At 43.5% G+C, this 26,578-nt stretch overlaps 2 protein-coding genes across 6 annotated transcripts; both read left to right on the forward strand.

Moving 5' to 3' along the window:
* The first annotated feature begins 656 nt into the window (after nt 1-656).
* On the forward strand, nt 657-16,928 carry HAUS4 (HAUS augmin like complex subunit 4). Of its 4 annotated transcripts, none has more exons than XR_013993457.1 (11): nt 668-833; nt 2,595-2,671; nt 3,917-4,059; nt 4,146-4,277; nt 4,614-4,748; nt 5,574-5,670; nt 6,188-6,333; nt 6,475-6,605; nt 6,965-7,033; nt 7,163-7,404; nt 15,946-16,928. XR_013993457.1 is itself a non-coding variant. In XM_081050065.1 (10 exons), the coding sequence occupies exons 2-10, from the start codon at nt 2,617-2,619 to the stop codon at nt 7,344-7,346; spliced, it is 1,092 nt and encodes a 363-aa protein (XP_080906191.1). In that variant the 5' UTR covers nt 657-833; nt 2,595-2,616; the 3' UTR covers nt 7,347-8,792. The 4 variants fall into 4 exon arrangements, 2 of the variants coding, with proteins under 2 accessions (XP_080906191.1, XP_080906192.1); XR_013993458.1 differs by having other exon boundaries at nt 746-825; XM_081050065.1 differs by lacking the exon at nt 15,946-16,928 and having other exon boundaries at nt 657-833; nt 7,163-8,792.
* A 1,484-nt stretch (nt 16,929-18,412) lies between these two features.
* Nucleotides 18,413-25,370, forward strand: PRMT5 (protein arginine methyltransferase 5). 2 transcript variants are annotated; one of them, XM_081049000.1, is made up of 18 exons: nt 18,415-18,542; nt 19,199-19,317; nt 19,626-19,711; nt 19,887-20,021; nt 20,388-20,500; nt 20,656-20,705; nt 20,908-21,071; nt 21,457-21,618; nt 21,780-21,857; nt 21,954-22,012; nt 22,097-22,219; nt 22,301-22,476; nt 23,043-23,152; nt 23,398-23,491; nt 23,665-23,781; nt 23,997-24,061; nt 24,837-24,905; nt 24,990-25,370. In XM_081049000.1, exons 1-18 carry the CDS (start codon nt 18,433-18,435, stop codon nt 25,248-25,250), a joined length of 2,091 nt encoding a protein of 696 aa, XP_080905126.1. In that variant the 5' UTR covers nt 18,415-18,432; the 3' UTR covers nt 25,251-25,370. The 2 variants fall into 2 exon arrangements, with proteins under 2 accessions (XP_080905127.1, XP_080905126.1); XM_081049001.1 differs by having other exon boundaries at nt 18,413-18,542; nt 24,837-25,124.
* The last annotated feature ends 1,208 nt before the right edge of the window (nt 25,371-26,578 follow it).

Raw genomic sequence — 26,578 nt, forward strand, 5'->3', positions numbered from 1 at the left:
CAAAAAGCCTTGGGACCCCCAGCTCCAGTTGTTAAGCAAGTGATAAATTCCACATAGTTAAAAAAAAAAGAGAGAGGTGAATGATTTATGTGAGATAAAGGAGAGGGCAGAGGAGCCTGGAGGGGAAAATTCGAGAGGAAACCGACCCAAGGGACATCGGGACAACGGGGCTGGCGTGCAGCGAGCGACGGAGAAGACTCTCCGGCGTGTGTGGGGGGTGGGGGGGCTGCGGCAGGTCTGGGGAGGTTCAGGGGGGCCGTTGGATCAGGTTTCGAATCTGCCAGCCGCGACCCTGAATAAGACACTTAACTTCTTTGTGCCTTAGTTTTCCCCTTTGTAAAATGGGTATGACAGTGACTTCCTCGTAGCGAGAACTAAATGAGGCGAAGCAAAGCAAGTGAACCTTCGGCTTAGTGCCTGACTCATCGTAAGCCGTCAATAAAAGTTGGCAGTCAATACCACTTTCCCAACGTTTGCCCTCAACAAGGGGTAGGCACCCAGGGGAAAGGACAAGGAAGCCTTCCAGGGATCACTCCCGACCCCAGAGCCGAGGCCAAAACGCGGAACCTGCGGCCGTTGGCGTCTCGGGGCGCGCGCCAGGCGAGGGGCGGGGCCTACAGTTCCCGCCTCGAGCGTGGCCCCACCCCGCCCCTCCCACGCGACCTCCGCGGCCCTTGCGGCTCTTTCCCCTCGCGTGATCGTCCCTCGCCGTGTTCCGAGGCCCAGCGTCCCCCCACCCCCACGCGGGGCTGTAGTGAGAAGTCCCGGAGCCCGGATGCGGACCTGCCCGCCCCGCACTGCCTCCGGAGCTGCCGCGGCCGCGTGGTGTGCAGGTTTGCCCCAGACGGTCCGGGCGGCGCTGCGGGGGAGAGGAGCCCTGGGTGGGGAGTGTCAGTCAGGCCAGTCCCCGGTCTCCGGCCGCCGAGGCCTCCCTCGCCCTTGGGGATCCTTGGCTGCCCAGACAGGAGGGAAGTAGGCGCCTGAGAGCCCGCTCCGCATATTGATTCATCTTGGGCCCCGTAAGGGTCACATCTTGTGAAAATACCTGTAAAATCAATTTAACATTCAGTGCAGCGTGTAAAGACAGCGCTAGGAATTTAAAAGATGGTCTGAGTCAAAACATTTAAATGCTTGGGTCCCTGTAGCCGCGTTTTAACACGTCTGAGTGCAGAGGGTGGAGAATCGAACCTGATTGCCGCCGCCGTTCACGCCTTCTAACATTTAAAAAGGGTAAAGAAGAGCACCCTAAAAAACCCAAGAGGGTAATTCTCTAGGGAGAAGAACAGCTAGGGAGGGAAGAACAGCTGACTTTTTTGAAATTTAGGGTGGTCCTCATTTTTGTGTGTGAAATTTGCCTGCAAATAATAGATCAACAATAAACAGTTGCTAAAACACTGAGCTTAACTAAGTCATGGCTTTTGTTGACAGGTAGATTGTGTTAATTCTTAACGTCTCTGCAAGGCAGGAATCGTTATCTCAGTTTTGCAGGTGGAAAAACGTTTGGCACAAAAAAAACACATTTTCTTTAAATTCACACAGAACATGGCTGAGCTGCAAATTAAGTCCTAGCATTCTGACTCCTCAGCTGGGTTCCGGTCTAGACCATGTTACAAAACAAATGAGTAGTTACTTTGATATTACTCATAAAATGAAGAAGCAAACCAAATGGTCTGTGAACATGAAGTGTTAAATCATAACCTTCTAGGTCTGTTCTGCTTTGAGAGGCTCAGTTGCCCTTTGGAGTTTGATACGTTAGAAGGGAGGGATGGAGCAGAAAAATGGAAGATAATGTCAAGGGAAAAATTTGGTCTCCAGAGCCCAAATTGTGCCCATCTTTACTTCCCCTTTGTGTCGATGTCCTTCTTTTCGGTGTACTCTATGTTTGGGCAAAACACCCCATAGTCACATTAACTATACTTTGCATTACTCTGATGGCACTGACCTCCCTGTCAGTATTCTTGTCATGCTCTTTCCTCCAGGTGTTCTTTATTAATGCTGTTGATGTGACAACCAGTTGTTGTTCAAGTGTGGAATGAACACTTGAATTCCTGGAGGAATGAACTGAAGGATGTTTCTGGAGTTCATGGTCAAAAACTACCAATAGATCTTAGATGAAAGGACAAGTTAAAGAAGCGCAGGAAACTATCGTGGAGTTAAATAGCTGAGTGATTTGGGGTGGGGGTGGAGTGTGGGGGGGAGTAGACTTTGATTCCTTTTTTCCTTTCCCCAGTTCACTCATAACCGGAAAGTAGCAGCTCAGTTTTAACTTAGACATCATGGTGGGGAGAAGGGGCATTCTCCTGTTTAGACTAGTGAATTGGAAAGTTTACTTTGCTAAGTAGGTTCCTTTTTCGACAGCTTGTAATAAATGGAAAATTTATGTTGTTAGAATGCAAAATGTTTTGCCACTGATAAGTCTGTCCATAAAGCTTGTGTAAGAGCTTGGGACCCAGAATGTGTGATACAGTATCTCCCAGAGAGAGGCATCCCTGAGGTTCCTCCCCAAGTGTAGACAACAGAAATTTGAACCTAAGGTAATTTTCTCTGGAATAGACAGCCAGTTTATTCATCTTTTCTTTCGCTTGGTTCCACAGATAAGAATCCCAAGACAATCAGATGGCATCCGGGGATTTCTGCTCACCTGGAGAAGGGATGGAAATACTCCAACAAGGTAAAGATAGCCATTTGCAAGAGTTTTGGTGGCTTATCAGGAGAGGGCTTATCCAGATTCTTACCTTCTATCATGAAAAGGATTTATAATGTTCACCAGTATGGTTTCTCTCACAGAAGCTTATGTTTCTAGGGAAATTAGAATACATGAAGATTCTTATTGGAAAACAGGTTACACTGACTTCTGTTTAATACCTGCTTGTGCAATACACTAAAATCTCAAGATGCTCCCATGCTGTGTGAGCAAGCATATCCTGAAGATAAGGGTGGCCAGCAAACTCCTTAAAAGCTTCTTTCCTACCCTTGTCTTGAATTTTCTCTTATCTTGTTCTCCAGAATCTCAGATCCTTCCAGGTCTTAAATTCTTTCCATATCTCAAGTCCTTTCTATATCTTAAATCCTTCAATAATGTTAAATCCTTCAAGAACTTGAGTCTTCCATATTTTGACCATTTCCATATTGATCCTTCAATGACTTGGGAGGAAAAAAAAGAGATTTCTTATTCTTTAAAAGGACTTTGGGTATGATGGTTCAAAGAATGAAAATTTGAGTGTTTGGTAAGTAGGAATAAAACAAGACCCCAGCAGAAAGCATGTTGGAAATGATGGAAAGAAAGCCCCCTGAGCAAATGAAATAACAAGATGGTCCCAGTGTCTTGCACTTTTTCTCATGTATGTGTTGTTCTGCATCCACATGGGTTACTCAATTCTATTTACAATAAGGATAATTTGGTTGGTTAAATTTTTTACTAACTCTTAGTAAGAGTATACTTTATCTCATTCTTGCTTATGCGATTAGAGATCACATCCAAAATTAGAGCTTGGACCTTTACACATGTGGGTGTTTTTTTTTTTTTACTTCCTCAAGAACTTTGATTATTCTGTGAGAATGAGGCGTTTTGGGTACTGGCGTGATCTCTATTAAAGGGTCCTTTATTCTTGATTGCTATTTGCCTCATACTTTCCAACAGCATTTTCATTTTCTAAGATTTTAGTTTTATTAGAGACTCATTCCCTAATTCTTGATTAATGACCTTGTATGTAATATAAATGCTTGATACTTTGAGTATTGCCTCTAGTTTATTTGTGGATATATATATTTTCTAATTTCATTAGATTTAGAAAATTTCTCTACCAAAAAACTAGGGGTTTTTTGGAAATGAGTATTTAGCTAAGTTATGCTCAAATATATAAATTAAGAGTCCATACTTTTGCTTTTTTTGTCCCAATGGGGACACTCCATTAAGTATGCAGCAAACAGCTTCCTCCTTGTAACCTGCGTGAAGAGGACCTGTTACAGAACCCACACTTCAGCAAATTGCTTCTGAGTCTCTCACAACACGTGGATGAGAGTGGCTTAAGCCTCTCCCTGGCAAAGGAACAGGCCCAGGTAAGAGTCCTGCGTGAAGGGATGATAAGAGGAAGGAAAAATCTTCTGAGAGGTTCCTACCTGGGTTTTTTTTTTTTGTTTCCTAGGCCTGGAAGGAAGTTCGACTGCATAAGACAACATGGCTGAGGTCTGAGGTTTTGCAGAGAGTCATTCAAGAGCTGCTTGTGGACTATTATGTGAAGACACAAGACACAGATGTAACTTCTGAGGATAAAAAGGTGAGGCAGAAGAGATGAAGTAGGGGTTGGTTGCCAGGTATAGGAATGACCAGGCTAACTTTGGCTTCATCTGATAATATGATCTTGGGGAAATAGGAGCTTCATGTAATGGTTTTCAAAAATAAATGGACTGTAGTTTTGGGGGAGGCAGTGGGGTATGTAGTCAGGGTTTTGAAAAGAAAGATTAACAGGAGAAGCCACTGGCAGCTGAGCAGTTATCTGTAGGAGATGACATGTTGAGGACTTTGGAAATATGTGAAGAGGTGGTTTGTGAGGACGGAAGGAAGGTAGTGCGAGAAGTTCTATAGTAACCTCTTTTTGTTTTTATTCTCTCAGTTCCATCAGACCCTTGAACAGCGACTACTTGTGACTGAACTGACACAGCTCTTAGGTCCTAGCCAGGAGAGAGAGATGCCTCCACTGCTAGGACTGGAGAAAGCGGACCTTCTGGAGCTCATGCCACCCTCAGAGGTTGGGGGCTGGCGGGTATTGGGACCAAAGAAACAAAATGGCTTAATTTCTCCTACATATTTAGACATTTTTTTTGTTCAGCTTTATCTTTTTATAAAAATGATACACATTCATGGTGGTCAACTTAATAAGAAAAATCTTACACAGAAGAAAGTAAAAGCTGAAGTATTACATCTAGAAATAAGTACAGTATCATATACAGCTTGACATAAGTGGTATTATACCCTCCGTGTTTATACAGAGAGTATAATCTGTTTCACTTAATATATTTTAGCCTTTTTTTTAAAGTCTGATAAGGTGATACTTCCTAAAGCACAGTGTCCAGGTGCGTAGTTAGGGCTTAGTGTTCTTATAGCATCCGTTTAAATCACTGACAGGATTCCATTATATGGATGTAGCATAATTTGTTTAACCTTATTGATGGATATCAATTTAAGGTGGTTTCCACATTTTTCCTGTTAAACCACACTGATATGAACATACTAGTTTATGTGTCTTGGCCCTTGTATGATTATTTCCCAAGAGTTAGTGCTCAAAGTGAGATCACTGAGTCAAAAGATACACACATAGAACATACTGGTACTTATTGCCAAACTGCTTTCCACAAAGGTGTTCCCAGTGTCTCTAGTTCCCCACATTTTCATCAATCTGGGATCTTGACATTCATTTATTCTTTTCTAATTTGATAGGCTAAAAATGAATCTCCCTGATGTTTCTTAATGCATTTCCTTTGGTTATCATTAAGATTATTATCATATATTCATTGGCTGGATCCTCTTAGTTCTAACAGTCTATTTGCATCTCTTGTTGCTTCTGTGGCTGTAGGATTTTGTGTGGATGAGAGCTCGGCTCCCACTCGAAGTGGAGAAGCAGCTCAAGAAGAAATGTTTCACTCTGCTCTGCTACCATGATCCCAATTCGGGTAAGTGCTGGCTCTCTGTGTTCTGTTCACAACTGGTCTTCAGGGCTCCTGGGCGGCTCTTTCAAGCATAATGTATTTGAATTTTAGATTTGGGACAGAAGTTGGGAGACACTAGAGACTTAGGAGATGCTTATTTGTGTGTTTCCTTGCTGGTAGAATAAAAACATGGAATTTTGTGAGAACTTTTTATTCAGCAAGGTGCCAAGCTGGAGTGTCCTCTTGCTGCTGGGAAGGATGAATTCATTCTTCTCAGGAGAATCAGAATGAAATAGGGAAGAAAGTTTCCCTTATCTTTATTTCTATGATTTAAGAATTAAGGGCTAAATCTGGTATTAAAGTTAAGACTGAAGAGAATTATAAGAACTGCGCCATTTTTAACAAGACATCAAAAGAAAACCTGGAAGAAGACAGACTTTGTTGGGCTACATGTAAGATAGGGGCACTGAGAAATAGCCTTAAAAGGTCTGTAGCCATTAGATTAGAGTTTGCCTATTCAGTCCTTTGTCTCTTTGCCCAGATTCAGATAGTGAAACTCTGAAGGCAGCAAAGGTGTGGAAACTGGCAGAGGTCCTGGTGGGTGACAGGCAGCAGTGCCAGGATGCCAAGAGCCAGCAGAAGGAGCAGATGGTGCTGCTGGAGAAGAAGAGTGGCATCTACTCCCAGGTTTGTCAGAGCAGCGGGATGGCCTTCTCTCCTTTACCCTGACCCCATGCGCATCTTTGGGGAAGCCAAGGATTTCTGCTCTGCCTTTTTCTCTACTACATTTTCTTTACGCCTTCTTTCTCCTGCCTCCTGGGAGCTCAGGTGCTTCTCCGCTGCCTCGCCTTGCTGCAGAGGCTTCTTCAGGAACATCGGCTGAAGACTCAGTCTGAGCTAGACCGTATCAATGCCCAGTACCTGGAGATCAAGTGCAGTGCCATGATCCTTAAGCTGAGGTGAGCTATGACTGCTTTGGTTCTAAGGGACGCTGTGTCATACATCACTCCCTCCAATCCTTGCCCTCATCTCTCTTTCCCCCACCATGCCTAGCACCTTGTGGGTATCCTGTAAATGACACACAGTGGCATTAGCCTTCAGATTACCTGAAAGCTTTCAACATGCTTGAGTCTTTTATTTTAAAACTTTCTGAAAATGGTGCTTGATTGTGAGATAAATTGCTCAGGAATTCAGAGTCACCTTGTGTGTCCTGCCACTACTTAGCCCATACCTTGATCTTGGGCAGGTACTGTGTCCCATCCTCACTCTCCTGCTGTCAGAGATCCTCATCTTGACATTTCTTTCTTCCCTCTGTCAGGATGGAGGAGCTAAAGATTTTGTCTGACACGTACACTGCTGAGAAAGTGGAAGTTCATCGTCTCATTAGGTGAGAACTCGCAAGAGTTTGGTACCATAATTCAGAGCCGGTTCCCATACTCTCAAGACTCATTCATTTTAACATGTTCCCATTCTTGTCTACTTTCATTATATTGTATCTTCTGTGCCTGGGTTGAAGAGACCGTTTGGAGGGGGCCATTCGTCTACAAGAACAAGACATGGAGAAGTCCCGGCAGGTCCTAAACACCTATGAGGTCCTTGGGGAGGAGTTTGACAGGCTGGTAAAAGAGTACACCCAGCTGAAGCAGGCAACTGAGAACAAGCGCTGGGCACTCCAGGAGTTCAGCAAGGCCTACCGCTGAGCGTTGGCAGGGCCAGGAGGCCCAGTTTCTGCATAGGTGCTGCTGCTGCCTCTTCCTGGTAAAAAGAACCACCTCTACCTGGGGCTGTCTTCACTCAAGGGAGTGTGGGGACACTTGCTTGAAACACTGCAGTCATTTAGGCACCCTCCTGGTTTCTCTTGTTAAAATGACTGAGTCTCTTCTGGAAAATTTAGGCGATTTATATAATTTTATGTACAGCTATTTTTCAGTGTCGACCCTGTATTATATTTGATTATCTCCTAAACAAATTGATAATATCGTGTCTTAGGATTTTAGTCTTTTTTCCTTTGGGGAAAGATGGAAAAAGAACATCAAAGGCTGTGTGGGTAAGGAGGGGGGTACTGAGTGGATCCAAATAGAGACAGATCTCCAATGCTTACACAAAGGGTGGGAGGTAGAAGTGCCAGCCTGCCCACGTGGAGCGTTTGAGGCTTCTTCCAGAGCAAGAGTAGATTAAAACTGGGCTTGCTCTTGAACTATAGTCTCCCTCAGGGTGCTAGATGCTAAGGTGGTTAGGGAGCTATTCTGTCACTGTGGCTCTCAGTGGGGGTGTTACGATACGGCAGCCGGGCATTCAGCTCTTGTTACAGGAACGGGCACAAGCTTCTTGTGCTCCTGGTACCCTCTGGTGTGGTTGGAGGGTTAATTCTTTCTCCAAAATCAGAGGGTGGGAGGAGACCACCATGAGGAACCAAGTTCCATGGTCTACTTAGCTTAGAACAAGTCAGAGCCCTGATGGATGTCAAAACCAGGGACTGAAAACAGAAGCAGAAGACTATCCTTATTTAAAAGAGTCTACTCAGCTTCTCAAACTACTTTCCAGGGAGACTTGGCAAGGCATTCTGCTAAGGTCAAATAATGATGGTCTTGGATTGATTTAGAGGAAAAATTGAGTTCTTTTGATTCAACTTTAAATTTTTCTTTAAATGATGCTTACTACCATTTATCTATAAGCAAATGTTGGCCCACACACAATAAACAAATAGCAAATAGATTAATAGAAAAAAAGACTTATTCAGTATTGCTTATTCTATAGTTTTTTTCTCCCAACTTTTTTTGGGGAAAGTTTTCAAATCTATAGAAAAGTTTAAAGAATAGTACCATAGCACCAGTATACTCTTAACCTAGATTCAACAATTGCAACCATTTTGCTTTTCTCTTCCTACTCCCCCATCTAGATGGATAAAGATGTAGTTATATAGACTATTTTTTTCCAAACCATTTTATAGTAAGTTGCGGACATTATGACATTTCATTCCTTAAATACGTAAGCAGGCAACTAAAAAATAAGGGCATTCCCCTGCATAACTAATACAATTATTACACCTAAAAATTAATAATTTTATAATACCTATTATTGAGGTCATATTCAAGTTTCCCCAATTTTTTCCTGGTCTGGGGCCCAATAAAGTTTCATGTATTACATGTGGCTATTAGGTTTCTTTAATTTATTTTAAAATAGAACATTCCTCCCACTTTTTTATTTGAAATTGACTTTCTGAAAACTCAAGGTGTGTTACCTTGTAGAATGTCCCATTGTCTAATTGTTTCCTGTGGTGGCTACCTTGTTCCTCTCCTGTCCAGTATAGTAACCACTAGCCACATGTGACTGTTAAAATTCAAATTGAAGATAATTAAAATGAAATAAAATTATACTTTCAATAGGTTGGTGGTTACTGTATTAGACAGTGCAGATATACAAATATTTATATCATTGCTAAAAGTTCTATTGGACAGTGCGGTAAGCCTACATTTCCTGTAAACTGGAAGTAGGTCTACAGACTTTATTAGATTCAGGGTAAACATTTTGGCAAAGAACACTTAATAGATGACACTCTATACTTCACATTACATCACCCCGGAGCCAGCCACATCAGGTCAGGATGTCTCAATAATGCTGCATTTGATTGCTCGGTTAAGGTGGTAACTGCCAGATTGCTAATGTATAGAAGTACATCTTCCTTTTGTAGTTAATAGCGCTTGGAAATGAACATCAAATATCTCAAAATAGCTCTTCCTGGTGTTATGGCATTCAGCATTTCCTCATTTAATTAGGGGCTCATCGTGAACCATGTTAGGTTTTGGTATTTGAAATAAGGACAGTACATTCTAGTTATTTCATGAAAAAAAGGAATTAATTACTGAGCTTATGAATGAAGTTAGGTAGAAAAAAAATCTTTCACAACAGTTCCATGATGGGGGAAAGGGACACAAGGGGTGTTCATTGTCTCGGCACCACGTGGTTTGTGTGGATCCTTTCATTCTTCACACTGACTGGAGATGGAAGGTTTGCAGGAGGAGCCGTTCACATGTGTTCTGTGGTCTATTGTGGAATAGATGGAAGGGGAGACCTGAAGGCAAGCACAGGGGCTGTGTGACAGAGATTGCTGAGGGTTGGCGTCTTGGACCTTAGCTGCCCTCTCCCCCTCACATTTTTCAGAAAAGATTTAATTTATTGCCTCTCCTTCATTCTTTTACAGTCATAGCTTTCTTCACTAGTCTTTTACCACATCTGATCAGAAGCAAGTCTTGTTGATTCTTCCTCCATAATGAGAGGCAAAGTAAACCACATCCAGAAATTGAAATAGGATCGCTGTCCATAAGGAAACTATGGGTGTCTCAGACAAATAAAATCTGTCCCCTCTCCTGAGGAATAACCCTGCATTTTTCCTCAGCCACCACAAATAGGAAACCCACCACCCCTTAGAGATCAGCCTGATGGTCCCCAAAGGAGGGGAATCCCTGAGGTCCAGCTTCCCTGTGGGGCCCCTCACCCCATGAAGAGTCTTTTAACATTACCATTTTGAATGATCTGAGCTAGGATTTGTTAAGGGAACTGACAGATCGGGTCTCCTACCTTGAGTCAGTGAAAATATAGGGGGTGACTCATCATGGATGAGATTAGCAACCTGTAGAAATAATTTACCCTAAAAGATGCTTTATATTCAAGTGTCTGAGGTCCAGCCAAAGTGGCTAAATAAGTCCTGGTCTCAGAAAAATACATCCAAAATTTAGACCTATATGTACTAAGCTTGGCTGAAGAAAGAACGTGTAACCGAAGTAAATGATCAGCCCAGAGTTTAGAAAAGCGTTACCTAAACAGTAAGGTCAGGGTTCTCCAGAGAAACAGAACCCGTTACATATATTTATATATTAGGTTGGTGGAAAAGTAATTATGGTTTTGCAATTATTTTTAACCTTTTAAACTGCAATTACTTTTGCACCAACCTAATATAAAAAATAAGATTTATTTTAAGGAATTGGCTCATGATGGTGGGGCTGGCAAGTCAGAAATTTGTACGGCATGTCGCCGTCTTGAGGCAAAATTTCTCTGGGAAACCTGGTTTTGCTCTTAAGGCCTTTGATTAGATAACACATCTAGGGTACTCAAAGTCAACTGATTGTAGATGTTAACCACATCTATACCACATCATCACTGCAACACCTAGATTAGTGTCTGATTAAATAACTGGGGATTATAGGCTAGTCAAGTTGACATACGTAAAAGTAACCATCTCACAAGCATTCTGGTTTTGGTCCAGTTCTAAACCTGTTTGAAAGAGACACTGAATTAGAGATATGAGTTAGGTCACTGGAGAGAGGATATACACTGGGGGCAGGAACCAGGCCTGGTTGCAAGCTCCATAAAACAAGAGCTTTGAAACAATTAGGTACCAGACAGGAGTTCTAAGCACATTTCATGTATTAAGTCACAATTATCACAGCAAACTTCTGAGGTAAGTACTGTTATCATCTCCATGTTACAAATATGGAAATGAAGTAAGGTGTGGAGAGATCAAGTAACTTGTGCAATGTCACAAAGCTTTTAAGTTGAAGAGTCCGGATACGAATCCAAGCAGCCTTACTCCAGAACCTACTGACCTGAGACCCTCTGAAGCCCTGGGTCCATGCATACGCCCTACCAAGCAACATCGTGTTTACTGCTTTGATTATCCCTGACTCTAGGAAGGGAATGCCTCAGATGACTATCCCTGCAGCTAGAAAGTGCTATCCTCCATGTACATTGGCCATGCACGACAAATAGTGGTCTCCGGTGAGTGTTGCAGGAAGTTGGAGGCATAGGAGCCTACTGACAAATGGAGGCTCTGGGCTTACAAATCTGGAGCCAGGCCCTAAACCAGGAGACCACCAATGTCCTGCCATCCATGAGACCAGCCAGCATAGCCAATGGGCATCTTCCCCTGCCACTGCCCCACCCTACTCAGGTCCTTATTTGGGGCCCTGCAAATTGTCCTAACTGCCCCTCCTCTCATCCTGCCAGGCCAATTTTTATGATGATTTCGATTTGCTTTTCATAAGTATTTTGTAATTTTCACTTCATTTTGTCATTTCTCTGTTCACAACTCTTCAGGTCTCGTTGCATATTAACATAAATAAGACACTTTAATGAAAAATAGCTCTATTTTCCAAAACAAAACAAAAAACTAATGAGAAAGGTGACTTATGTTTTTGCAAATCTTGATATCTGGTTTAATAGAAAACAACTGAATTCTCATATCTGCTTTCTGTGTTGATATGTGGCTTTGGTTGAATAAAGAAAATCTGACCTCATGCAGACATGTAGGAGATCCTCTTGCACCTCAAAAGGATCTCGGGAAGACCCCGAGGTCCTTGGGCCACATTTTGGGAAACATTCCAAAAGAAAAAGCAATGAGTTGGGAATCAGAAGAACTGGATCCTTATTCTGGCCCTTCCATTTATGCTTGAACAAAGCATAACTGTTCAAGATAATTAACCTAGGTATTCTCATTTACCAAATGGGTATATTAAAAATTCTTATGCCACAAGATCATGTCCTGAGGATTAAGTGAGATAATACATTTAAAATGCCTGGCAGGTGGTAGGGCTCCATAAATATCAGTCCACCTAGGAGGACTATTACATTATTTTATTTTTAATTATCCAACACTTTTTTTTTTTAAAGATTTTATTGGGGAAGGGGAACAGGACTTTATTGGAGAACAGTGTGTACTTCCAAGACTTTTTTCCAAGTCAAGTTGTCCTTTCAGTCTTAGTTGTGGAGGACGCATCTCAGCTCCAGGTCCAGTTGCCGTTGCTAGTTGCAGGGGGCTCAGCCCACCATTCCTTGTGGGAGTCAAACCAGCAACCTTGTGGTTGAGAGGACACACTCCAACCAACTGGGCCATCAGTGGCAGCTCAGCTCAAGGTGCCATGTTCAATCTTTTTAGTTGCAGGGGGCACTGCCCACCATTTCTTGCGGGACTCGAGGAATCGAACTGTCAACTTTGTGGTTGAGAGCCTACTGGCCAATGTGGGAATCAAACCAGTAGTTTTCGGAGTTAGGAGCACGGAGCTCCAACTGCCTGAGCCACTGGGCTAGCCAGGACTATCACATTATTGCTATGAGGTAAGAGTGACTGCTGAAGACTGGACAGCTCTATGAGCTTACAGAGGAGGGGGCCTTCAAAAGAAAAGGATTTAAACAAGCAGAAAGACCAGGCAGAGATCTGAGGTTTTCCACACATTAAAAAAATTTTTTTTCCACATAATATAAACATGATCGTAGAAAATTTGGAAAATACAATTTTTCCCCATATATTGAGGTCATTCTGCATGTACAATTTGTGATTGGCATCATTTAATGGCATATCATGAGCATTTCTCCATGTTATTAAATTTTCTCTGACAACATTGATTTTAATGGCTTCCTAAGATTTCATTGCAGGGATGATTTATTTAATCATATGCCTATGGAATATCCAACTTGTTTCACATTTTTTGTAATCAAAAAATGCCACACTAAGCATTTCTCTTAATTAATCTTTGCCATAGTTTGTGAAGATTGTCTAGGATAGCTTTCTAGAAGGAAAATTATAGAAGATAACGTCTTAAGGTTAAGATCAAAGGCTCTGGAGTCAGTTGACCTAAGTTTGTTGATCCCATCTAAATTCCTTCTTAAGATGGCAAGTCACTTAGCTCCTTTACCCATAGATGAATAACACTTCCTACCTCAGAGGGTTCTTGTGAAGATTCAGGGTTCTTGTGAATGTAAAGTGCTCTTCATAGAACCTGACACAAAATAAGGGCTTAATAAATGTTAGTTGTTATTATCACAAGTTAAATTCATATATTTAATCACACACATGATACACATACAACTAGTCTGTTTCTGGGCTCTTGGTTTAGCTCTTATTCTATTCTTGTGTCAATTGCACATTGTAGCCCTTTACTTATTAAATATAGTTTATTCCATAAAGGATTTGAGGTAAAGGACTAAAAATATAGAGCAAATTTCCTCTCCTTTCTTCTCTTTTTAAAATTTTTCTTTGCTTCTCTTGTCTGCTTTTTATTGCAGATTAATGGTAGTAGAATCATTGTGTCAAATAACAAAAGATTCCATTAAAATTGTGACTGAATTGTAAAAGTGAGAAATTAATTGGGTAAGAACCGATATAAGAGTCTTTTTCCCCCTAAGAACATGGCTTGTTTCTCCATTTTTTAATTACACCTCTCAGCAAAATTTTGTACTCTATGTAGTTTCCTCACATTTTTCAGTAAGATTACAGCTACATTTTTTTATGATAGCATTATTGTAATCACTGTGAATGGGGAAAATGCTAATTAAAATAGCTAGTGCATATTGAAGGCGTACTATGTGCAGGGTAGATTCTAAATGCTTTACCTACCATGTTGACTAATTTAATTGTCTTAACAGCTTTACAAGATTTACATTTCTATTTTGTGGGTGAGGAAACAGGACAGAGAGGTTAGGTTCACATAGTTAGCAAATGGATGAACAGAGCATCTGGTTCCATAAGCCATGATGTTAACTATCATGTTATCAGGATATTTTTATTATGTCTTATAATTGGTTATTCTTAGTATATAAGAAGGCTACAAATATGTTTTATATTTGTCTTGTATCGAGAGATATCTCTGAATTCTATTAATTCTCATTATTTTAGAATTGATTCTCATGAATTTTCTATGTATACAATCATATCTGCAAACAATGATAAATTTGCCTTTCTCTTTCCAAAAGTTGTAACCCATTCTTTTTTAATTTCCAGTCTTATTGTATTGGATTTTTCAGAACAGTATCAAATAGCACAGTGATGAGATTAGACAGTCTTGTTTTATTTTATCTTTACATAAATTGTTGACTTCATATATATACATATATGTATTTATATATGAAGAATATTAAGACTATTAAGAATGTTTATAGAAAATGGAATTAACTTATGTTCTCTTTGGTGGCTCTTAAAAATGATCAAATGTTTTTCTTGTTTGGATTTTTTTTGATCTATTACATAAATAAATTTTCTAATACCTAACCTTGTGTTAATTCCTGAGATAAGCCCTAATTTGTTGTGGTATATAATTATTATACTAACGCACTCTTGAGTTTTATGTGTTAATCTGAAATATTGTAGTATTTTACATTTATATTCATAAGTGAGATTGGTCTATAAGGTTATTTTTCTGTGTGTGAGTGAGGGATGCTATTTCTGACAGGTTTTGATATTAGGTGTATTCTGGCTTCATAAACAAACTGGGTAGTTTTCCATCTTTTTCTGTATTCCAAAACAGTTTTTACTTTCTATCCATTTTGACAGATAAATACTGTATAATAGAGATGACAAGGAAAAGAATGCAAATCGGCACAGATTATTTTGCCTCAGTAACTCTGCCACTTTTGCGGCTGGAGGACAGCCTTGATTGTGAAGCAGCAATTTGAACGAGTAGGAGGGTCAAGCGGGCCATTACTTTGGTGTTGAAGAGTGCGACTGGCTGGGCAGGCACAGAGGTGAATGAAGGTGGTCCCAGGGAGGGAGGCCAGTGCTGAGGGAGGAGGGCAGCACAAGAGAAGATGAAAGGAGAGTTTACAATGGGCTGGAAGCACCTAGAAACAGCATCAGTTAGACGAACTGGGCCTGAAGGTGAGGAATGCTGGCAGGCCCATTGGAGGAGGATCTGGGGAGTGAGTACCCCTTCCTTTCCAGCAAAGTTTCCAATGCTCTGGCTTGTTGGTCACTGGCTCCTATTGAAGTAACATTCTTTCTTACACAGGGTATTTACCCTTTTGTCCTACCATCTCTCTCTCTTCATCCCAGTCGAGTCCTATATCTAGTGATTCACATGCTTCTGAGCACAAGAGTTCAGCATGGAGGGCAGAGCAGATGGAAGCAGAGCATAGATAGACTTCACCAGCTTTGACTTTATGCCTAGGAAGAGTCCTTTACAAGAGTCTCTATTTCCTTTTCAGTCCTTTCCTTCTGCTTCTCTTATAGCTCATATAGGCAGACCCACAGTATATGCTGTTTTTTTAAGACAAAGGGAAGTGCTGTATGAAAGGCGGGGAGCAATGTGGTATGGAATTACTGGGAGCTATTCAGCATTATGCTTGCCATGTAGCTGAGGCCATTTTAAATGAAAAATCAAAGACATCACAGACAAATGAAATTCAGCCCATCTAAACTTACTTTTAGGTCAGTCAGAAATTCTAGGCTCTTTTTACACAAATTCTTTTGAAAATTATTTTATGATGAAAATTATTTTAACTGATGGCAAAACTGACATTACTGTTTTATAGATTTTCCTCTCTCCCTCTCACCCATGGATGGATTAGTTAACAACCAACAGAGCAGCCACCAGCTTGACATCAGGAGCAAGATGCCAGAAGCACAGATGGTCCACAACCCAGATAATTAGAAACAACATCTACTAAGTCTTCTGTGAACGCAGAGTTTGGTTGGGCACAGCTGGGGCAGAGAACAAGCAAGCCTCCTCAACAGCTCTTTTTTTTTTTAACTCTTAAAATGTCAAAGGAACACTGACTCTCTCCAGGTGGACAACCACCTACTCACAAGACCTTCAGAGAAGAATCCAAATATTGTAGGTACTCCACCCTAAAGGAAGGGGAGCATAACTCCCCCCTCCTTAAATGTTGGAAACATGGTATAACAACTTCCTTCCAAAGAGTACGTGATGGAAGTAGGGGAGGGGAGAGTGTAATTCTACTACTACTTCTATCAGGTGATAAAAGTCAATATCAACAGTCATCAATTATGTCGATAATATGTATTCTTGATATGAAGTGATGAAAATGGCACTTGCCTCTATGATCTTCCTCCCCCAAACCCATAATCCCAGCCTATCATGAGAAACCCATCAGACAAATTCCAATAGAGGGGCATCCTACATTATATCTGACCAGTACTTCTCAAACTCCTCAAAAACTACTCTCAAGGTCATCAAAAACAAGGAACATCTGAGAAACTGTCACAGCACAGAGGAGCCTAAGGAGACAGGACAACTATATGTAATAAGGTATCTATGGGATCTTGGAACAAAAAGAGGACATTAGGTAAAAAGTAAGGAAATTTGAATAAACCATGGACTTTAATTAATGTTTTCACTATTGGTCCATGAATTGTAATAAATATACCATACCAATGTTAAGATGTTAATAAAAGAGAAAGCTGAGGGGAGGCATATGGGAACTTGCTGTACTATCTGCTCAATTTTTCTGTAAATTTAAAACAAGTCTAAGAAATAAAGTCTAATAATAATACTAATACCTGCAGGAGTCAAATGAAGACTAAGATGGGACGAAAGCACCTCCAACCCCTTTAACCTTTGGCTTTTAATTCTTTGGCTTTTGGACTCTTACCCTTTTGGGGCATTTACATTGCACCCAAGACTCCTTAGAGTTTATCCTACCTACACCCTTCCGTACTTCCCAGGACCTTCTCCCCCACAGGCCTGGGTGATCTCATTCAGTCTAGGGACTTCAAGTCACTACTCTCTTCTGGCGATTTCTAAATCTTGTCTGGTTCAGGTCACTGTTCATCTAACTCTCTATTACGCAGCGCCCCCTAGGCGTGCAATTCAGCATTTCCAGACCCAAACCCGGATTGTCCTAAACCTGCTTCTTCTCGTTGCTTGTCTAACTCACACAGAGATCAGAACCTTGGGCATCACCGTGACTTCTCTTTCTCATGGCTCCCTGCCAGTCGGTCCCTAAGTTCTGTCAACGCCTCCTGTTTAGGGCATTTTGTACCGTGATTTCCTTTCCATCTTCTCTGTCAGACCCTGAACACTTCTGGGCTCTCCTCCCTATGTCTTTCTTCTTCATTCCTTTCTTTTCCATCCCTATAGCAGGTATTAACAAAGGAAAATGTTGAGATCTCCCTCTAGCAGGTACTGACAAAGGAAAATGTATAAATTCTCTCATGACTCCTCTACTACTGTAACTGCTTACCATGAATTCCTTTTCTCTATCTTCGGGATGTGTGTGTGTATTTATTCACATTTTGTGTTTGAGATATAGAATCACGAGGAATTAGTAGGTGAGTTGCCACAATGTATTTACAAATCTAACACACTAAGGACCACACAAAGCCTATTTTAAGAGCACCAGCCATTAATCTAGTCTTCTCAGGGCTAGTAGACCTAAGTAGTGACACAAGAACCACCTTCGAATTAGGTAACGGAGAAGCTGACATAAAATGGCTGCAGAACTCAATCAAATTTAGACCTGAAAATAATGGCGTGAGAAGATAATGAGGAAACTTCAAAAAGTGTAATGAGATCTAAAAACTTGTTTAAGGCCGTATTGCACGAGCTGCAATAATGAACCGTTTGCCTCATCGAGCCAGCCAGGAGTCGAACCTGGAATCTTCTGATCCGTAGTCAGACGCGTTATCCATTGCGCCACTGGCCCCGAGACAATCAAAGATTACTCGATGATGATACTTCAAGCTTCTATGGCAGGGTTTCATGGGACGTGTAGTCCCCTAACGATATTTTACGAATAACACAAGGTATTATGGGAGATTGAAACTCGTAGAGAACCAGACCCTGGGACTGGTGGATACTCCGGAGCTTCGCCGCACGTCACTGTACAGCCCGCGGATTGGCAGGAAGAGCCATTCCCCATCCCTCGTCTCCGCTGAGAAGCCGTGGAAGACGCTCTGGTTGTTAGGGCGACTCGTCCCGCCTTCCGGGGGCTTTTTCCTCGCTTTATGATTGGCTGCTAGTATCAAGAAATCCCGGCGTGGACAGCGCGAGGGAAAAGATGGCGGCGATGGCGGTCGGTGGTGCGGGTGGGAGCCGCGTGTCCAGCGGCAGGGACCTGAATTGCGTTCCCGAAATAGCTGACACACTGGGGGCTGTGGCCAAGCAGGGGTGAGGGCCTGGGATTCCGGGCGGGATGCGGGTCTGAACTCGGCGGCGGAGAGGGGCAGACTAGTCATCCCCGAGAGTCGGGGGTGAGGGGGTCGGAGGGGAGAAGATAAGGGCGGGAGAAACGAGTACTCCTTGAGGGAAGAAGCTTCGGGTCCTGGAGCGTCAGAAAAAAACTCACTGGGGGCGTGTGGTCTCTGACCCTAAAAGTCTGGGTTGTCAGGTAAACTCAAAAAGGGGGCGTATAGACCTCCAGGGCCCTGGAGAGCGAGATTATTGTCTTGAGAGTGGGGAAGTGTTACGGGGCTAGGGAGATAAGAGATAAACCTTGAGGGGGGGAGGCATGGGCAGTACTGGGGCAGATCTGGATGTGACAGTCCTGGGAAACCAGTGATAGTAGACTAGAAAATCTACTTGGTTTGCATTTCATCGTTTCTCCTTACTCATGTTTTCCGTGGTTGTGTTTTGGGGAGAAATTGAGGCACAGTGTAGGGGAAGTGATATGCCCAAACATGAGCTGAACTCAGCAGTCCAGTCGGTTGACTGATGATGGCAGCTGAAAGGGTTGTGCAGAATCCAGATAGCCTAATCCAGTTGCTTGGATCTCTGGGCACTGCTGCTCTCTTTACATGACAATTCTGGGTCTGTCGCGGTTGTAGGTTTGATTTCCTCTGCATGCCTGTCTTCCACCCGCGTTTCAAGAGGGAATTCACTCAGGAACCTGCTAAGAATCGACCGGGCCCCCAGACACGATCAGACCTACTGCTGTCAGGAAGGGGTAGGGACCATCCCATATGCCCCTTAATTATTCTTAGAGGCAGTAACAACTTCTGCTTTATCAGTGCCCTCATTCTCCTTTCCTGACTTAGATATATTGATTAGTCCTTAGGAAATAGATAACTCTTTTCTCCTTGCTTACCTGCTAAAAGCCTTAGTTTCCTAATCTGCATCAGGCTATTCTGTGTCTATGATAGAAAAAGTGTTTTTCTCTTATCGCTACTCTATTCCCTCTTAAGAACTAGAAATCAAACAAGTAAAGTGCCTAACCTCATTCAGTCTTTGTCTTTCTTGGGTGGGGGAGTGCAGATTGGAATACGCTAATTGTGGGAAAGCTTTCTCCATGGATTCGTCCAGACTCAAAAGTGGAGAAGATCCGCAGGAACTCTGAGGCGGTAAGACTGTTTGACCTCTCCACTGGATCTTTCTAAAGATCAGGTCTGTAACCAAGCTGGGTGGGTAGAACAGGTGTCCCCCTCACCCCCATAATTCAGTAACTCTGATATAATGATGCAATTAAAGCTACATGGATTGTTAGCTCTTAAACTTTTCTTCTTGATCTCCATTCAGGCCATGTTACAAGAGCTGAATTTTGGAGCATACTTGGGTCTTCCAGCTTTCTTGCTGCCCCTAAATCAGGAAGATAACACAAACCTGGCCAGAGTTTTGACTAACCACATCCACACCGGCCACCACTCCTCCATGGTATGGCTGAGGGCCTCTTTTCCTACTGCACATATGGTAGTTAGGCTGTCCTACATACCTTCTTGTTCCTAGCCATTCAGTAAAGGGTACATTTGTTAGAACTGTAATGTTAGTACTGCCTATCCCTGTTTAAAAGTAGCGAGCAGGGAGTTATAAAATATTAAGAATATATAATTATTTATACAAACTTATACTTGGAATAGAGAACAAGACATATTTACATAAGAATATACACAATACATACATATAATCATAAATTGGCAAATGCACATAAAGGGGTTAACTTGAGATCTGGATCAAGATATTTTAATTGAAGGAAGCTTTCTGGACCCACTGAGTTTTAATAGAGTACTTGTTCATGTACAGTTCTGGATGCGGGTACCATTGGTGGCACCAGAGGACCTGAGAGATGATATAATCGAGAATGCACCAACTACACACACAGAGGAGTACAGTGGAGATGAGAAGACGTGGATGTGGTATGTCTTCTTTTGCTGCTGTACGAGGGCAAAGGGTAGGGTGAGGGGAAGTACAAGGTGGAACCTGTAGGGTTGGCCTCCTTGGCACAGTTGGCTATGGTTATTGGTGAGCCATATGTATTTGACTGTAGTTTTCTGTGTTTGTCTCTGGACAGGTGGCACAATTTCCGGACCTTGTGTGACTATAGCAAGAGGATTGCAGTGGGTAAGTCCACAAGGGTCTTAGGATAGGTATTCCTTCTCTGACTTCCTGTGAATAAGAATCAGGAGTTTCATGTAGACTCGGCTGCTGGGCAATTTTGCTGTTTTTCTGTGTTTCGTAAGGAGTAAAGAGATCTTGCGCAAAAGAGCAAGGAAAGGCTTCTTTCCTAACAGTAGTTGACAGGTCTTTCTTTTCCCTTGTGTAGCTCTTGAAATTGGGGCTGACCTCCCATCTAATCATGTCATTGATCGTTGGCTTGGGGAGCCCATCAAAGCAGCCATTCTCCCCACCAGCATTTTCCTGACCAATAAGAAGGGATTTCCTGTTCTTTCTAAGATGCACCAGAGGCTGATCTTCCGGCTCCTGAAGGTGGGTGGTAGAAGGGTTCTAAAGAGGGTTCCTCTCTTTAGGGTTCTGGAGAACAATTTCAGCAAAGTTGGGAGTCTTGAGAGGAAAAGGCAAATGGCAGTAGGAGCCCCAGAAACATTTCAATAGGAACCAAATTTTATGAGAACTTTGCAGAAGGTTCCATTTAAGACGTTATAAAGACATGGGGCCCTTTGAGCCAGGCTGATGCTAATATGCATAGGAGGGCTTGATAAGTTTGTTGCAGCCTGGTGCTGCTTTTATTGGCATCTGGAGAACTGCTGGTCTGGGCCTTATTTTATGTATGCTAGGACTCTAGCCATAAGGTACAATAATGTCCCAGAATCTTGGCTCGAGGACTCCGTCTGATGGTCTGCTTCTCTCACAGTTGGAGGTGCAGTTCATCATCACAGGCACCAACCACCACTCAGAGAAGGAGTTCTGCTCCTACCTCCAGTACTTGGAATACTTGAGCCAGAATCGCCCTCCACCCAATGCCTACGAACTCTTTGCCAAGGGCTATGAAGACTATCTGCAGTCCCCTCTCCAGGTGGGTCTGCGGTACACTGAGAGGAGGGAGGTTGGGTCTCTTGCGAGTAGGTGTCCTAAAATCCTACCAAAGCTCAGGAGGCAGTGGGAAGGTTTTGAAATTGTGGTGCACTGTCCTTGCCAGAAACTGGCTAACTTACTTTGCCTGTTTCCTCTTATCAGCCACTGATGGACAATCTGGAATCTCAGACATATGAGGTATTTGAAAAGGACCCCATCAAATACTCTCAATACCAGCAGGTACAGTGTGGGTCCCAGATTGGGTCAAGCACAGGGCCGGGATGACCTAGGTGAGGATAGGATTACAGCCATGAGGTCTTCTCTCTTTCCATCCAGGCCATCTATAAATGTCTGTTAGACCGAGTGCCAGATGAGGAGAAGGACACCAATGTCCAGTGAGTGCCCTCCCCACAATCCCAGAGATTGGTGTGTCTACTTCTCTATATGCCAAGTCATCTTGACTCTTCCTTTTTCCTTAGGGTGCTAATGGTGTTGGGAGCAGGCCGGGGTCCCCTGGTGAATGCTTCCCTGCGGGCAGCCAAGCAGGCTGACCGGCGGATAAAGCTGTACGCTGTGGAGAAGAACCCAAATGCTGTGGTGACGTGAGTAGCAAATCCCTTGCTGGGAAGTTTGTCCACAATACTTTTCTCGTCAGTGTCCTTACTTGTGTTACTCTGTTTCAGGTTAGAGAACTGGCAGTTTGAAGAATGGGGAAGCCAGGTGACAGTAGTCTCATCAGACATGCGGGAATGGGTGGCTCCTGAGAAAGCAGACATCATTGTCAGTGAGCTTCTGGGCTCCTTCGCTGATAATGAACTGTCACCTGAGTGCCTGGATGGAGCCCAGCACTTCCTAAAAGGTGCCTCCAAGCTGGGGTGTATTGCGTAAGGGGAATGGATTATCAGCTGGGAAGGCTGCAGGGGGGTGGGGGGGATTGAATGGGGGGTGGGGGGAATTGGGTGGGATGGCAGCCTAGGAGGAGGTTACAAGGTTTAAGGGAAGGTGGGCTGGACTTGGGTCTGTGCCCTTAGTAAATGAAGTAATCTCTCCGAACTTCAGTATTCACATTTGTAAAATGAGGGGAGTGGACTAGAGCAGAGACACTTAACCTGAGGTCTGTGGACTTTCTGAGCTGCTGTGATATGGACTTTGGGCTTAGCTTTCATGAAGATCTCAAAAGGCTTTGAGACCCCCCAAAATTGAGAAGCACTAGATTAGAATATCTTAGGTTCCTTCCAGTTTTAATCTTGTGTGACTCTGTAACTTAACCTGAAAGTGGAATCCCCTGCGACAGGAGTTGGGAGCAGGTTGGGCTGGGAATGTGACAGCACTGAGTTGCCTGGGCGTGAGAGGTTTGAGCCTTCTGTAAGTACAGATACACCATGTCCATCCCTTGGGAACTAATGTGGCCCTCCTGCTCTGCAGACGACGGCGTGAGCATCCCTGGGGAGTACACCTCCTTTCTGGCTCCTATCTCCTCCTCCAAGCTGTACAATGAGGTCCGAGCCTGTCGGGAAAAGGACCGTGACCCTGAGGTAAAGAGCCACTCCCTTCTGGAGGACTCCTCTCTTTAGTCCTTTCTTTTTCTGTATTAGCATCAATTATTTTACTTTTTTGCAAAAGATGGAGAAGTGAAGGAGAACTTGGGGGTGTGGAAAAGTGGCTGAAGTAAAAGTTTATTTTCATCTTTTTCTGTGTCCTTGAGTCTTGAGCTTCTTTCCCTGAGGAAGTAGGTATCTCTTACCTGTCTTCAGCTCTTACTCTCTGTCTCTCGGGTCAGGCCCAGTTTGAAATGCCTTATGTGGTACGGCTGCACAACTTCCACCAGCTGTCTGCGCCCCAGCCCTGTTTCACCTTCAGCCATCCCAACAGAGGTGGGTTCTTGCCTGGCTGTGCTCTGACTGGGTGAGAGATTGCCCTCTTGGTTTCTTCCCTTGCTGACCTGGGTCTGCCCTCTCTAGGCTTCCCTTACTGGTTCTTGCTCATGCTTTACCAAATTGTCTAGGACTTCTGGCCCCTCGTCACCCATATAACTCTTCCCTGACAGATCCTATGATTGACAACAACCGCTACTGTACCTTGGAGTTTCCCGTGGAAGTGAACACAGTGCTGCATGGCTTTGCAGGCTACTTTGAGACTGTGCTTTATCAGGACATCACGCTGAGTGAGTGTTCAGGGCTGTGGATGCTGGGGTATGAGCATGTACTACCTGGGCAGCTTATGTACATGTTTCATTTAGAGTCACGGGGAGCCCAGGATTCATTGAACGGGGATCTTTGATGACTTGTTTCTGTGTTCACAGAAGAGACTCTCCTCTCCTCTGCCTAGGTAAAATGCTGTCATGGAGACCTCAGTTTTTTCATTATTTTGTCCTCACAGGTATCCGTCCAGAGACTCACTCTCCTGGAATGTTCTCATGGTTTCCCATCCTGTTCCCCATTAAGGTAGGAGTCACCTTTAAAACTCCATTAAGGAATAACTTCAGCTGTTTGGTTACCAGTGATGCTTGGCTGTGATTCATGTCCTACTGCTCTTACATAATTGGATCCCAGTTGTAGATGTTGGGATAACTGCTGTGGCTTTCTACACGGCTTCCCCACATCTCCCCTAGCTACTCTTCTGTCCATTTTCTACCCTGAACAAGAGTTAGCTTTTAGAAACTCAAATCTGCTCTTCAACTCTTTCCTATTTAAAAGCCTTCACTGCCTTCCCACTGTCACACTCCTGAACATTGTTTGTAAGACTTGGAGTGTTCTGATTTTAGCCTGCCTTTCCAGCTACTTTCTCCTTAATTACATTGCTCAGTCCAATGGACCATCTTTTGGTTCCTCTAATACCCCATCTTCTTTCCTGCATCAGGCTTTCATCTTCTTTTCCTTTGCCTATAATATTCTTTGCTTATCTCTTCACCCAGCTAACTTATTTTCCAGGTCTCCTTAAACATTCTGTCGTCAGGTAACTTTCTCCTACCTCCTAGACTAAGTTAGCGTCCCCTTTCATAGGTGCTTTCATAGCACCTAGCACCCTGTACATGTGTACAGTGCTCATCACACTTTAGATTATTTGTTCAATGTCTGATTGTTCAGTTTTGATTATTCTGAAAGACTTCAAATAAATTTTGAGGGTTTGAATGCTATATTTTACCATTTTATTTCCACACTTAGCTCAATACGTGGCCATATATAAACACCCTGAACCTCCCTGTCCTTCTTCTTACAGCAACCCATTACTGTGCGTGAAGGCCAGACCATCTGTGTGCGTTTCTGGCGATGCAGCAATTCCAAGAAGGTGTGGTATGAGTGGGCTGTGACAGCACCAGTATGTTCTGCTATTCACAATCCCACAGGCCGCTCATACACTATCGGCCTCTAGCTCTGCCTACAAGTGTCCAGAAGCAGCTTCGGGTTTGTTCCAGTAGCACAGAAGGTGCTGTACATCTGTGGGCTGCCATTCTCCTTGCCCATCAGAGAGGAGCACTTCAGTCTGCTTTCCATCAAGGTGGGCAAAGGAGGAGAATTCATTGTTGGGCTCAAGCCAACAATCTGTGAAGACTTCAGGCCAGGACCTAAGGATTTAGTGCTGGATCTGAAGCTACTCCAAGAGGCACTCAGCCTCAAGCGCTCCCTGGAATAGCCCTGAGAACATGCAGATTGAGCACATTTTCAGCCCTTTCCCTGCCCATCTCTTCCTGTTTTGATGGTTTTCTGTGGGAGGAAATATAAATAAAGTGAAGTTATGGCCTTTCCTGCTCAAGCCCTGCTGCCCCCTTACTCTGCTTTCCCACACCTTACTGAAACCTGGGCGTATTCAGATCTGTGTCCTTATCCAAGACCCAGAGGCCTAGCTTTATTCCCTATTTAGTGGTGACTCTTGGTCTCCTGGGTATAGGCCCCTCTGACTAGCTACAGAGAGGTCTTGTCCATTAGGACCTGTGATTAGGCTTTTGTCTGGGGAGGAGGCATAGTTTGCCGCCTCAGAGAAAGATGGGGTAGTGAATACAGCCAACTTTCCATCTTCCTGAGCTGCTGAACTGCTCCTTTGTTACCTTTGGTAGAGAAACTGGAACCCATCCAGGCATTTCTAACAAAATAGGGTTAGAGTTTGAAGTCCTAAGAGATCATCGAGTCCAATTTTTCATTTTACAGAGGAGGTATTAGAAATTGGTACAGTGATACAAGTACTCAAAATCGGACTGGAACTTAGGTCCTCTGACTCTCTCCATGTTATTATTGATAGAACCAGCTACTTTTTTGAAAGTCTCAGGGTGTGGACATCAGTGTATCTCCTTCTGGTCAGAGGGCTGAGAATACTGCTACGCCCAAGGAGTCACCTGAGAACTGTCTGAAGTTTACCCTTGAAGGGGGAGGTGTGTGGGGGCCCTGATTGGAACCGAAGGTATGTGAGCTGTAGTGACCAGACATGTCCGTTAAGCCGTATTTCTCAGGTCCCGAACACTGAGGGCTGGAGGAGGTATTTGGGAGGGTTATGTAGGCAGCCCGCTCGGCACGGGCATGTGGGGCCTAGCGTACTTCCGGACGTGAAGCAAACAGTTAACTCCCCACAAAGCTGTCCCCGAGAAGACGGACGTCATACCCTCGGCAAATCAGAGCAGGGGCACCTAAGAAGTCAATTGTACCTCCTTGGCGCTGCCCAGGACAGTGGCTTTGTCAACGCCCCCGCGCCCCCGGAGTGGAGTACAGAAGGATCCCCCTCTCGTTCTCCGCCCGGCTTCCCCGCCTTCCTCAAGTCATTTAGCCTATGAGCGATGGGCGGCTGCCTGAGCACGCTTCCATTTTTCGGAAGTCTGGGAGAGGTTAACCAATCAATGAGAACTTGATGCTTGCTAAGAAACACGGGATTGGCTCCACCCATGCTTGGGATTTTAGCCAATGAAAATCTACTTCGGAGTGTTGCCGCGAAACCAGTGAGATTAGTTCCACCTCCTGAATGTTTCAGCGCCT

The sequence above is a fragment of the Rhinolophus hipposideros genome (assembly GCF_964194185.1).
Source record: "Rhinolophus hipposideros genome assembly, chromosome: 5".
In the NCBI taxonomy this organism is placed as follows: domain Eukaryota; kingdom Metazoa; phylum Chordata; class Mammalia; order Chiroptera; family Rhinolophidae; genus Rhinolophus; species Rhinolophus hipposideros.

Bases quoted from the DNA above. Each gene is read 5' to 3' on its own strand.
- HAUS4 (XM_081050065.1), top strand. From the start codon at position 2,617: ATGGCATCCGGGGATTTCTGCTCACCTGGAGAAGGGATGGAAATACTC. The intron at 5,671-6,187 runs GTAAGTGCTGGC...CTCTTTGCCCAG, and splicing joins CTACCATGATCCCAATTCGG to ATTCAGATAGTGAAACTCTG. The intron at 7,034-7,162 runs GTGAGAACTCGC...CCTGGGTTGAAG, and splicing joins GAAGTTCATCGTCTCATTAG to AGACCGTTTGGAGGGGGCCA.
- PRMT5 (XM_081049000.1), top strand. From the start codon at position 18,433: ATGGCGGCGATGGCGGTCGGTGGTGCGGGTGGGAGCCGCGTGTCCAGC. The intron at 18,543-19,198 runs GTGAGGGCCTGG...TCGCGGTTGTAG, and splicing joins GGGGCTGTGGCCAAGCAGGG to GTTTGATTTCCTCTGCATGC. The intron at 22,013-22,096 runs GTGAGTGCCCTC...CTTTTTCCTTAG, and splicing joins GAGAAGGACACCAATGTCCA to GGTGCTAATGGTGTTGGGAG.